The sequence below is a fragment of the Lagenorhynchus albirostris genome, chromosome 8, assembly GCF_949774975.1.
Source record: "Lagenorhynchus albirostris chromosome 8, mLagAlb1.1, whole genome shotgun sequence".
In the NCBI taxonomy this organism is placed as follows: Eukaryota; Metazoa; Chordata; class Mammalia; order Artiodactyla; family Delphinidae; genus Lagenorhynchus; species Lagenorhynchus albirostris.
In genome coordinates, this window is record NC_083102.1 from 61,292,759 (window position 1) to 61,306,044 (window position 13,286).

The 13,286-nt window shown below is 37.4% G+C and overlaps 1 protein-coding gene across 1 annotated transcript in view; it reads left to right on the forward strand.

The window, feature by feature from the left end:
• Nucleotides 1-13,286, forward strand: part of GLCCI1 (glucocorticoid induced 1) — a 120,035-nt gene that overhangs the window by 24,643 nt on the left and 82,106 nt on the right. The window contains exon 2 of the mRNA XM_060157077.1: nucleotides 9,336-9,487. Coding sequence (XP_060013060.1) covers nucleotides 9,336-9,487 — 152 coding nt within the window. The remainder of the gene's footprint in view (nucleotides 1-9,335; nucleotides 9,488-13,286) is intronic.

A 13,286-nucleotide genomic window follows, 5' to 3' on the forward strand; every position in this document is an offset into this window, starting at 1 on the left:
TTTTGTTCCTTTTTATGGCTGAGTAATATTCTGTTATATATATGTGCCATATCTTCTTTATCCAGTCATCTGTTGATGGACATTTAGGTTGCTTCCATGTCCTGGCTATTGTAAATAGTGCTGCAGTGAACACTGTGGTACATGACTCTTTTTGAATTATGGTTTTCTCAGGGCATATGCCCAGTAGTGGGATTGCTGGGTCATATGGTAGTTCTATTTTTAGTTTTTTAAGGAACCTCCATACTGTTCTCCATAGTGGCTGTATCAATTTACATTCCCACCAACAGTGCAGGAGGGTTCCCTTTTCTCCACACCCTCTCCAGCATTTATTGTTTGTAGCTTTTTGATGGCCTTTCTGACTGGTGTGAGGTGATACCTCACTGTGGTTTTGATTTGCATTTCTCTAATGATTAGTGATGTTGAGCATCTTTTCATGCATTTGTTGGCCATCTGTATGTCTTCTTCGGAGAAATGTCTGTTTAGGTCTTCTGCCCATTTCTGGACTGGTTTGTTTGTTTTTATGATACCGAGCTGCATGAGCTGCTTGTATGTTTTGGAGATTAATTCTTTGTCAGTTGCTTCATTTGCAAATATTTTCTCCCATTCTGAGTGTTGTCTTTTGGTCTTGCTTATGGTTTCCTTTGCTGTGCAAAAGCTTTTAAGTTTCATTAGGTCCCACTTGTTTATTTTTGTTTTTGTTTCCCTTACTCTAGGAGGTGGGTCAAAAAGGATCTTCCTATGATTTATATCACAGTGTTCTGCCTATGTTTCCCTCTAAGAGTTTTATACTGTCTGGTTTTACATTTAGGTCTTTAATCCATTTTGAGTTTACTTTTGTGTATGGTGTTAGGTTGTGTTCTAATTTCATCTACATGTAGCTGTCCAGTTTTCCCAGCACCACTTATTGAAGAGGCTGTCTTTTTTCCATTTTATATTCTTGCCTCCTTTGTCAAAGATAAGGTGACCATATGTGCGTGGGTTTATCTCTGGGCTTTTTATCTTGTTCCATTGATCTGTATTACTGTTTTTGTGCCAGTACCATACTGTCTTGATTATTGTAGCTTTGTAGTATAGTCTGAAGTCAGGAAGCCTGATTCCTCCAGCTTCATTTTTCTTTCTCAAGATTGCTTTGGCTATTCGGGGTCTTTTGCATTTCCATACAAATTGTAAAATTTCTTGATCTAGTTCTGTGAAAAATGCCACTGGTAATTTGATAGGGATTGCACTGAACCTGTATATTGCTTTGGGCAGTACAGTCATTTTCACAATAATGATTCTTCCAATCCAGTAGAATGGTATATCTCTCCATCTGTTTATGTTATCTTTGATTTCTTTCATCAATGTTTTATAGTTTTCTGAGTATAGGTCTTTTGCCTCCTTACGTAGGTTTATTCCTAGGTATTTTATTCTTTTTGTTGAACTGGTCAGTGGGATTGTTTCCTTAATTTCTCTTTCTGATTTTTCATTGTTAGTGTATAGGAATGCAAGAGATTTCTGTGCATTGATTTTGTATTCTGCAGCCTTACCAAATTCATTGATTAGTTCTAGTAGTTTCCTGGTGGCATCTTTAGGGTTTTCTACGTATAGTATCATGTCATCTGCAAACAGTGACAGTTTTACTTCTTCTTTTCCGATTTGTATTCCTTTTATTTCTTTTTCTTCTCTGATTGCCATGGCTAGGACTTCCAAAACTATGTTGAGTAAGAGTGGCGAGAGTGGACATCCATGTCTTGTTCCTAATGTTAGAGGAAATGCTTTCAGTTTTTCACCACTGCGAATGATGTTTGCTGTGGGTTTGTCATATATGGCCTTTATTATGTTAAGGTAGGTTCCCTTTATGCCCACTTTCTGGAGAGTTTTTATCATAACTGGGTGTTGAATTTTGTCAAAAGATTCTTCCGCATCTATTGAGATGATCATATGCTTTTTATTCTTCAATTTGTTAATACAGTGTATCACATTGATTTGCATATATTGAAGAATCCTTGCATCCCTGGGATAAATCCCACTTTATCATAGTGTATGATCCTTTTAATGTGTTGTTGGATTGTGTTTGCTAGTATTTTGTTGAGGATTTTTGCGTCTATGTTCATCAGTGGTATTGGTCTATAATTTTCTTTTTTTGTGATATCTTTTTCTGGTTTTGGTATCAGGGTGATGGTGGCCTCATAGAATGAGTTTGGGAGTGTTCCTTCCTCTACAGTTTTTTGGAAGAGTTTGAGGAGGAGAGGTGTTAACTCTTCTCTAAATGTTTGATAGAATTCACCTGTGAAGCCATCTGGTCCTCGATTTTTGTTTGTTGGAAGATTTTTAATTACAGTTTCCCTTGCTGCTTTTAATATCTTTTCTTTGTATTTAATTTTTGATAGTTTGATTAATATGTGTCTCGGCATGTTTCTCTTTGGGTTTATCCTGTATGGGACTCTCTGCGCTTCCTGGACTTGGGTGGCTATTTCCTTTCCCATGTTAGGGAAGTTTTCGACTATAATCTCTTCAAATATTTTCTCAAACCCTTTCTTTTTATCTTCTTCTCCTGGGACCCCTATAATTCGAATATTGGTGCGTTTAATATTGTCCCAGGGGTCTCTGAGACTGTCCTCATTCTTTTTTCTTTTTCTGCTCCCTGGCAGTTATTGCCACCATTTTATCTTCCAGCTCACTTATCCATTCTTCTGCCTTAGTTGTTCTGCTATTGATTTCTTCTAGAGTATTTTTAATTTCAGTCATTGTATTGTTCATCACTGTTTGTTTGCTCTTTAGTTCTTCTAGATCCTTGTTAAATGTTTCTTTTATTTTCTCCATTTTGCTTCCAACATTTTGGATCATCTTTACTATCATTACTCTGAATTCTTTTTCAGGTAGGTTGCCTATTTCATCTTCATTTATTTGGTCTTGTAGGTTTTTACCTTGCTTCTTCATTTGTAACATATTTTTTAGTCATTTCATTTTTTTTTTTTTGATGGGTGGGGCTGTATTCCTGTCTTACTGATTGTTTGGCCTGAGGCATCCAGCACTGGAGTTTGCAGGCAGTTGGATAAAGCTGGGTCTTGGTGCTGAGATGAGGACCTCTGGGAGGCCTCACTCTGATTAATATTCCCTGGGGTCTGAGGTTCTCTGTTAGTCCACTGGTTTGGACTCAGAGCTGCCACCACCGGAGCTCGGGCCCAACCTGTGGCCTGGGAACCAGATCCTGTAAGGCTGTGGCGTGGCCAAAAAAAAAAAAAAAAAAGAAGAAGAAAAGGAGCAATACAATAACAAAGAATAAAAAACAAAATAAAATTAGAAAGATAAAAAATATATTAGGAAAAATAATATAATTGAAACAACTTCAACAAGGTAAAATAAAACTGTAACAGAAAAAAGAAAAAGAAAAAAGGGGGGTGGGGGAACAAGCCAAAAGGAGAAGAACAATAACAAAGTATAAAGAATAAAATAAAATTAGAAAAATAAAAGATTTATTAGAAAAAATAAACATATAAATGAATGAAGAACAATTAATCAACAAGGTAAAACAGAACCCCAATCTAAACGAGGAAAAAAGGAAAAACAAAAGCCTTGGCTATGTGGGGCAGAGTTTAGGCAGGGGTGGAACTAAGGCAGGGGCAGGGGTTACGGTGGGGCGGGACCTAGGCTGGTGGGGGGCGACTTGTTTGAGCATGGGGTAGGGCCTAGGCTCAGGACCCATGCAGCCAGAAAAGGCCTTGGGGGTGGGGCCTGGGCAGGCGATGTTCAAGCATCGGTCAGGGCCTCTACTTAGGACCTACAGAAGGGGAGAAGCAGCACCTCCAAAGGAGGGCCTTCAGAGTGTGGAGTTCTGGAGTTTGGAGGCAAGGCCATGGGTGAGGGTGTGTGGGTGTGGTTTAGGTCCAGCTCATTGGAGGGGTTCTCTGAGTGTAGAGGTAGGGCCCTGGGTGGGGGTGTAGGGGCTGGGTTTGGGCTCTGCACAGCAGGAGGGAGGCTCTGAGGGCAGAGAATTAGGCCCGGGAGCCCGACAGGCTCTCTGGTGCCTAAGTGGACAGGGAAAGCACTGGCTGCGTTCCCTTCCATTCCTCCACGCCCCCACTCCCCATCTCCCCCGAGGTCTCCCCAGTCCCCGCTGGACCCCTAACCATGGGTGTGTCCCGCTGGGTGTAGGAACTCCTCCCCTCCCCCAGCCACCCCTCAGGGGTTCCAGTCCCATAGGTCTGGCCTTTACTTTTGCTCCCCCTTCCCTCCCTCCCACTCCCTCAGGACCCATGCAGCTGGAGGGGGCCTTCGTGGGCAGAGGATCAGGACCGGGATCTCAGCAGGCTCCCAGGGGCCCAAGTGGGCAAGGGAGACCTGGCCACGCTCCCTTTTGATCCTCTGCCCTCCCAATGGTCCCCCAATTTCCCCCTTTGGGGGTGGGATCCCTTCCCCTCCCCCAGCTACCCCTCAGGGGCGCCAGTCCCATCCCACCTCCACTTCTTCTCCCCCTCTCACTCTCCCCATGCCCCACGTCCTACCCAGTTGCTGGGGGTTTCTCCCGTCCCCTTAGGTGTCTGTGGTCCCTCACCAGTGCCTGGTAGGTGCCCTAGTTGTGCAGAGATGTGAATTCCATGTCCTCCTAGTCTGCCATCTTGACTCTGCCCCCCAATCTTAAACTTATGAATTATTTCTGGAATTTTCCATTTAATATTTTCAGACCATGGTTGACTGTGGAAAGTGAAACTGAGGATAAGAGGGGACTACTATAATGAAAAACCAGTGTTGATTTTTATTGTTGCACTAAATTGTAAAACCTGAATTGGTAGGTGATAATACCACAAATTAAATATATAAAAATTTGGGAGAATCAAGGCTTAGATGTTGAGGCAGTTAAAATCTAACTCATTGCCATGATAGTTTGGATAATAGCAATAACTCATCTTGTTAAAATAGAATCGCACTGCTTATGATGAATCTGTTGGTAAATAAGGCCCTACTGATATTTGGTTAAGTGGGGTTATTATGGCTAATCATATCTTGGAAGAGTACTATCCTTGCCAATTTTTAAACTTATTTTGAATTTTTACCCTTCAAATAATTGATGTGGAAATTACTAACAACTACATATCTTTGAAATTTTCCTTGTATGAGCAATGGTGAGAATCTTTTAAAGCATATGTTTGAAATATAACCTTTCAAGTATATTTACTTCATATACTATAATTTTTTAAAACATCATGACTGATAGAGCGAATTTTATAACAGGATATCGATACCATGTTGTCCTACCTTATTCTATTTAAGGCAGACCGTTTTTGTTTTTTGGTATTGGTAATGTGTGATGCTTGTTTACACATTCTTAACACAATTAAGCAATAGCGTTAAATCACAGAGCTAACTGGCCAATCTGTAGATTGAATTTAGCACCCAATTCATATTTTTCCCTTTTATTACATTATGTTTATGGTAACCGCATGGAGATATAAATTTCAGGAGGTTTCCAGTTCAAAAACCTATATAACACATTTATACAACATTTAAAAGTACAAAAGCTCTTTTTGGTTAAGGGAGAATACAAGAAAACTCATGAATTTAATGACACCAGAAGTGCCGGTCCATGCTGTCCCAGAAAAAGGTTACCAAATCTGTTTCTTGGCTCTCTCATTGGTGAGAATGCCCCCCTCTGATACTCAGCACAAGGTGAGTGTTTCTACACCAAATGTTGGAGCCTAGGTTTTCAGAGTCCGAGTTGATGGCCGCCACTGGTCCTTGGGACTTGGGAGCACCCAATTTAAAGTCCCTTATCCCAGTGGTCTTCACACTGAATTAAGGCCACCCATTTATGAGATACAGGAAGAAAATGTAACTTCCATTTTTTTCATACATATTTTTATTTTTTATATCATATGTAAATTTCTACTTAGGTTTACACTATTTATAACATATTAGTAATATAATATATACCTCATTTATAAATAAATAACTGCACATATTGCTGCATCCTTAGATATTTACTATTAGGAGTACTCAGTCAAAATAACTTGAAGACCACAGTTCTGACAGTAGCTAATCAGAGAGAATGGACACTAAGGGGAGAAATAGGATCCTTTGAAAGTGATAGACAAAGGTCCAGTGATTAACAATATAATAAAAAAGTATAGACTAGAATATTATATGTATCAAGGGATTTGTTTATAGATTCTTTATATACTTATTATAAAACATAAAAATGATCTCTATTGTTCACCAAGTTAACAGGGGTTTTAATAACTATAAGTAGACTACATACAACTTTCATAATAGTTGGAGCAGTTTAAAGTTCAGGCACAAGTTTTTCGCATATAGTGGCTTTTCATTTTCTGGTTGTGGCTGTCCTTTAGGCCTTTTTTATTGCTATAAATGTTCTTTTTCAAGGGATAAACTGTTTTTGTCTTTTTTTTCTTGGTGGAGGGAATGTAAAGTAACTTTAAGAAGTTTTAAACAAATTATTATAAATCAGATTATGAGAGAGACATGTTAATTTTCCGTGTTTCGTAAAGTTGCTAAAATTTGTGCATATTGCTTTTATAGCCAGAAAAAATATTTAAAAGAATTAATAGAAGTAATTCCTAGTAATAGAACTAAAAACAATCTGCATATCTTCTAAATTACCTATGGTAGGGGAAAAGGTAAGGAGAAAAAGAAGTAAACAGTAAAACATAGAAAACAAGTAGCAAGGAAGAATTATAAGAGGAAGAAAAAAGTTATGTGACAGGTTTAATCAAGTTTGTTATAACAAATATAAGTGGGATGAACATACCTTTTATAAGGAGAAGACATACTCTAAAGTTTTTTCAAAAAGCCTAATTGCATACAGTATACAAGAGTCACACCGAAACAGCATGATTGAAAGAAATTGAAAATAAAAGAATAGGCAAACCAGACACATTATAATAGAAAGAAAGCATAAACGGGTGATAATGTTCAATTTGACAGAGCTTAAAAGTAATAAATGGAACAGACTACAATGGTGAAGCATATAAGCCATAATGATGATGTCATGAATCAATATGTAACCAAATTATACAGAACTAAATTTCTATAAACTTTTTTTGTTTGTTTCTTGTTTTTGGCCACACGGCGCAGCTTGCGGGATCTTAGTTCCCCGATGACCAGGGATTGAACCCATGCCCCCTGTAGTGAAGTGCAGAGTCCTAACCACTGGACTGCCAGGGAATTCCCCAGAACTAAATTTAAATGATAAAAATTGCAAGAGATAAAGAGAATTGTTATATTTCAAGAGTAGTTTAGAAATTTTAGAGTAAGTAAGTGTGACAGATAAAGCTAATAATTTTATTATTACTATATTCTATATTTTTATTTCAGCTGATGTACAAGAAAAATAACTATTCTGAAAACAGAAAATATATGTTCTCCATGACTCCTGAAATATTTATAAAAATTGACCATGATTTTTGGTCACAAATAAAATTTCAGGTGATTCCAAAGAGTAGAAATAGACTGTCCTGACTCTCTGCCTATGGCAAAATAAAATTAGAGCTAAGTAATAAAGATAGGGAAGAGGGCTTCCCTGGTGGCGCAGTGGTTGAGAGTCCGCCTGCCGATGCAGGGGACACGGGTTCGTGTCCCGGTCTGGGAAGATCCCACATGCCGCGGAGCGGCTGGGCCCGTGAGCCATGGCCGCTGAGCCTGCGCGTCCGGAGCCTGTGCTCCGCAACGGGAGAGGCCACAACAGTGAGAGGCCTGCGTACCGCAAAAAAAAAAAAAAAAAGGGAGGAAATTTTGTAATTTTCAGATATTCTCTAACACTCTTGGGTCAAAGAAGAAATCAGAACTGCAGTTGTAAGATAAAATTGGCCCTCCAGCCCTCTATGTCCAAGGATGTGGAACCTGGAGAGGTGGATGGCCAAATGTAAGGGACTTGAGCTTCCTCAGATTCTGGTATCCGTGAGGGTCCTAGAACCAGTCCCCCATAGAAATGAGGATGACTGTATGTAAATAATATGATAGTTCACAGTATGCTGCATTTTCTTTTGTTTTCCAATTTAAAAAACCCAATTTTGTATTTTGGTTTCAGAAGGATAGTTAAAGGACAGTATTCAATAACAAATGTTTCTTAGCCCTCTGTAATGTGCAAGACATTTTGTTTGATGTGAGATATAACTCTGAGTAAGACTGAGCCTTGGTGCTTGTAATCCACTGGATTTTATTATTCAATGCACATTAGTAGTAACTTATTTGAGATGCATATATGAAAAATCCTTTATAGTTTCTTTGTAAAGAAACTATAGAGTTCAGTATGATCATTTTAATTCTCAGCAGAGGTACCGATGGTACCTATATGGAGAGGAGAAGTAGATTATTATAGTAGATTGATTGAACTGTGTAGAATATCTGGAGATCTTGGTTCCTTTTTACCTCTATCACCTGTTAGCAGTTCTATTTCATTGGACGATTTAATTTTATCCCTCTGGGCTTCAAATTCTTCATCCATAAATGAGGAAGCTGAATTAAAATGTAAGATTCTTTATACATGTTATTTTTGTGTAGCTGTGAATAAATTTATTCATAAGTATTGAGCATCAACTTCTTTTCAATCTGTAGGGACCAAACTTATGCTCTAGTTGGGGAAGAAAGACAAATTTAGGGCTCCATGCAAGCAGAGAGTGCGTATATCTTTAAAAAGGACAGAGATGGAGAAAAGAAGGGCATTGGGAAAGGTTTCACAGAGGCAGTGTGACACCTGAGCTGATCTTTAAGATAAGTTTTTGTCAAGTGAACAGGGAAGGAGAACATTTTAGGTGCAGGAGATAATAGAAAGTATAGAGGCAGAGAAGTGAGTGTTTTACATTTGGGAAATTGCAGTTAGTTTGTATGGCATTTAGTAGTTAACATGGGTTTATGGAGGAGTAGCAAGACATCAAGTATTGATGTATATGGGAGCTGAATTGTGAAAAATAATGGGCTTTAAGTTAAAGACAGTGAATAACCATGGAAATTTTTTTAAGCAGTGGAGGGAGGTGGTACTGTAAGATTTAGTTAGGGTGGATGCAGAGATAGCATTTAGGAAACTGGCAGTTGAGACATGATGAAGTCTTAATTAAAGTGATGGCAGTGGAGATGATATACAGGTTTTAGAATAGGTCTCTAAAATGGATGGGCTTTGTAGGGTGTGACAGCCCTGGAAGTGTATGCAAAATTTAATATGTGAATGTATTTTCCTTTGGGAGAGGGTCTATAAATTTCATCACATCACGCAGGAGGGCTATTAGGGTAAATATATATTGTAGGGAAAATTGACAGAGTGATATTTTACAAACTATGAAGGTTAAATAATTTTAAGTTTTACTTTATTCATTAGTGACTAATCTTTTTTCACTTTTTTATAGTGGACAGGCCAAAATCTCATCAAGTTCGAACCTCTGGTACAATAAGGCGAACCTCTTCTTTGGATACGATAACAGGACCTTATCTCACAGGACAGTGGCCACGAGATCCTCATGTTCATTACCCTTCATGCATGAAAGATAAAGCTACTCAGGTAAAATAAGCAAATCAAAATCAGTTTTATTATCCTGCAGTTCTATTTTGATCACAGTAAAGAAAATTAATTTAATCAAATTTTCCCAGTTATTAAATATATTCAACCAAAGAAGAAAGCCATTTCTTTTTTTTTTTTTTGCGGTACGCGGGCCTCTCATTGCTGTGGCCTCTCCCGCTGTGGAGCACAGGCTCCGGACGCGCAGGATCAGTAGCCGTGGCTCACGGGCCCAGCCGCTCTGTGGCATGTGGGATCCTCCCGGAGCAGGGCACGAATCCGTGTCCCCTGCATCGGCAGGCGGACTCTCAACCACTGCGCCACCAGGGAAGCCCGAAAGCCATTTCTTTTAATAAACTTTAGACTAAGTATTTTTATCATCTCGGTTTTGAAAGTTTTAAAATTATTTAATATTTAATAAATAGCACATCAGTCTACATTGTGTGGTTTTTGAGCCTTATAGTTTTAGGAATTATTTTCCTACAGAAATTAATGACTAGTAACTGTATTAGAAAATACAGGCATAACTCGTTTTACTGTGCTTTTGCTTTACTATGCTTCTCAGATATTGTGTTTTTTTTACAAATTGAAGGTTTTTGGCAATCTTGCATGGAGCAAGTCTATCCGAGTCTTTCTTCCAACAGCATTTGCTCACTTTATGTCTCTCTGTCACATTCTGGCAATTCTTTAAATATTTCAAACTTTTTCATTATTATTATATTTGTTGTGGTGATCCGTCATCAGTGATCTTTGTTGTTACTATTGTAAAAAGATTATGACTTGCTGAAGGCTCAGATGATGATTAGCATTTTTTAGCAATAAAGTATTTTTAATTAAGGTATGTATATTTTTTTTTAGGATGTAATGCCATTGAACACTATAATAGAATACAGTAATAGTATAAACATAAATTTTATATGCACTGGGAAACCAAAAATTTGTGTGACTCTTTATTGCGATACTTGCTTTATTGTGGTGGTTTGGAACCGAACCTGCAGTATCTCCAAGGTATGCTGGTATAAGTAATTTTTGAAGAAAAGCTTGCACAGTTCCTGGAAATAATTTATAAAGTATTAACACATGGCTAAGGAAATATATGTTAAAGGATTTTTTTCTGTTTAAAGCCAAAACTGAAATTCTTGAGAAATAGAAAATTTCCTGTTTGTCACACCTTCTCTATTTGTGGATCAGAGCTTTTGACTTGAAAAGTTTTCCTTCCATGTCAGAAAAAGATCTGAAAGCATCTTAATTTATAATTTCTGAATTCTTGACCATATCTTTATAGCAGTAGTCGATTAGCATTATGAACAATACTAAAAGTATAAGAGATGGTTATTGGCCTTAAAGAACTTACAGCATAGTTAGGAAGATAAGATGTAAATGTAAGAAAATTGGTAATAGAAGATAGAGTATTATTAGGTGTTAGATGAATGGAGCATTTAAATGTAAGGGAATTCAATGGAATGGGAACATTTTTGGCTTTGTGGGTTAGGGAAATAGAAGGATTAGAGTTTCATGTCTGAAGAATAAGGAAAAGGGGAGAAAATTTTGGACATGATCTATGAGAATCTTCTCCAGTTTTGTAATTTTCTCAGGCAAGCTTGAAACCATAAAATTAGCTTCTTTATCATGAATCCTATCAATTTTGTCTGTTTAATATTTTATGTCACCCACTCCCAGTCTTTTGCTTTCCATTCTTTGTGAGGGAAAGGAGCAGTTTGATATGGTAGGCAGTGGGATTCTCAAGTAGAAAGAACTAGCAAAACTTAGAGATGTGGGCCTGCACACTTAGAAATGGTCACAGATAATTCAAAACTATCTTTCTGGAGGAGTTGGACTCACAAGTGTGACAGAGTGTAGGTACAGAGTATAAAGAAAGAAGGTCAAGAGATCAAGGACTTAGTTTTTAGAAATGCACACAAGGGAAGGATAAAAAATTAATGTATTCACCTGGTAGCAACAAGAAGAGAAAGGAGTTTAATATTTACTGACTGTTGTACCATGTACTTTGTGTTTTTATATCCTGTGTTTCATTTAATTCTCACAAGAACATTATAAAATTACACGATGGAGAAGCAGAAGCTCAGGGAAGTTAAGTGACTTAGTATCATAAACCAGAAACCTGTTGGAGCCAGGTTTCTAATACAGGTTAATTTGTCAGCCAATCTGAACTTCAATTTTATGGTGCTTTTAGGATAAATGGAATAGTGTGTGTGCATGTGTGTGTATCACCTAGTAGAGTAATTGTCACCATTCTTAAAAATGGTAGCTATTCTTTTTAGGTTAAAAAGAAACCCTACCTTTTATTGAATATATGCTTTATGCTGACACTCTCCAAAAATATTATCTTATTCATTCTTCACCAAAACTCTAACAAGAGGAGACAGAAAAAGAGCAAAAGCTAAGAGAAGAAATAGTTGAGCCTTAGAAACCAAAGGAAAAGTTGTTTTAAGAAAGGAAAAATTATTAACAGTATCAGGTGCTACCGAGAGGTCATGGAAAATAGGGACTAGATTTAGGGATTAGGGGCATATTGTCTTGGAGAGTGAAATATTGATCATATGTTAGAGAAGGAAGCTCAGATATTTGGGAGTTAAGAAGAGAGTGATATGGTGATAGAAGATAAGGGTGCTGGGTAGGTTTCTTAACCACATCTGTTTCTTTATCTGCACAATGGGATTAATGAAACCTAACTCATGATAATGTATGACTAAATAGGGTAATATTTGAAAGTGAATATGGCAATACACATGTTAGGTTATTAGTAGTAGATACAGACAGGCCCATTTGTAACATCTGCAGGATCTGGAGCAAATATAAATGTAGACCTACATACCATATACATACTAAGTTAAATTAACAAACTGTTACATGAAATTCCCCCAAAAGCCTGAAGTCCAGGGTAGGGGCTTCTCTTGCCTGGGTCTGCTTGTAGATCGTCTATTTGAGAAACCTGACATTGATAGGAAGGCCAAATATAGGCCTCATTTTACATATGATATACTGAGGCTTAGAGAAGTTTAACTTGTACATAGTTATATAGCTAAATAAATATGAAGAGATCTGAATCCAGATTTGGCTGATTCCAAAGGTTTTGTGTTTTCTCCAGTTCCTCACTGCCTCTCATCGTAATCACTAAAGTGTATAGCACTTGACCTAATGCTTGCCTTACAAGCCTAAGAAATGGTCTTGCCCCGAAGCATTATTAGTTTAATTGAAGGTATAAGATATGAACATATGTAATGGTTGTTATTGTCACGTCCTCCTTGATTAATTCTTTAATTGCCATACCTCCTTGATTAATTCTTTAACTCTTGGGGAAGGAAGTAGATATTTTTATTTATTCAGTGGAAATTAGTAAACAGAAAGTGATACAGTCATTGTGCTACAGATATTAAATACCTAGGCTGTCTGGCTTTAGTGGAGGGAATCTCTAGTATTTTATACCTTTCATATTTCCATATTTCAGCTACCTTTATTATTGAGGGTTAGAAATAAAATTCTTATTGTTTAATGTATTTATACATTGGGCCTTTTTAAAAGAAGTAGCATAGTGTTGTGGGAAAGACTATGGACTTTAGAGACAGATCTTGTGTTCAAATCAAAGCCCAATGTGAGGGAACTTCCTGGGACAATGGAATTGTATATCTTGATAGAGATTTTGGTTACATGGGTGGATGTATTTATTAGAACTTACACAAGTATACACTTGTGCATTCTAATATATAACTTCTAAAATATAGAATATAAATATTGAAATCTAATTAAGATGTTTAGAGGTGAAGGATACTGCTGTCTGCAA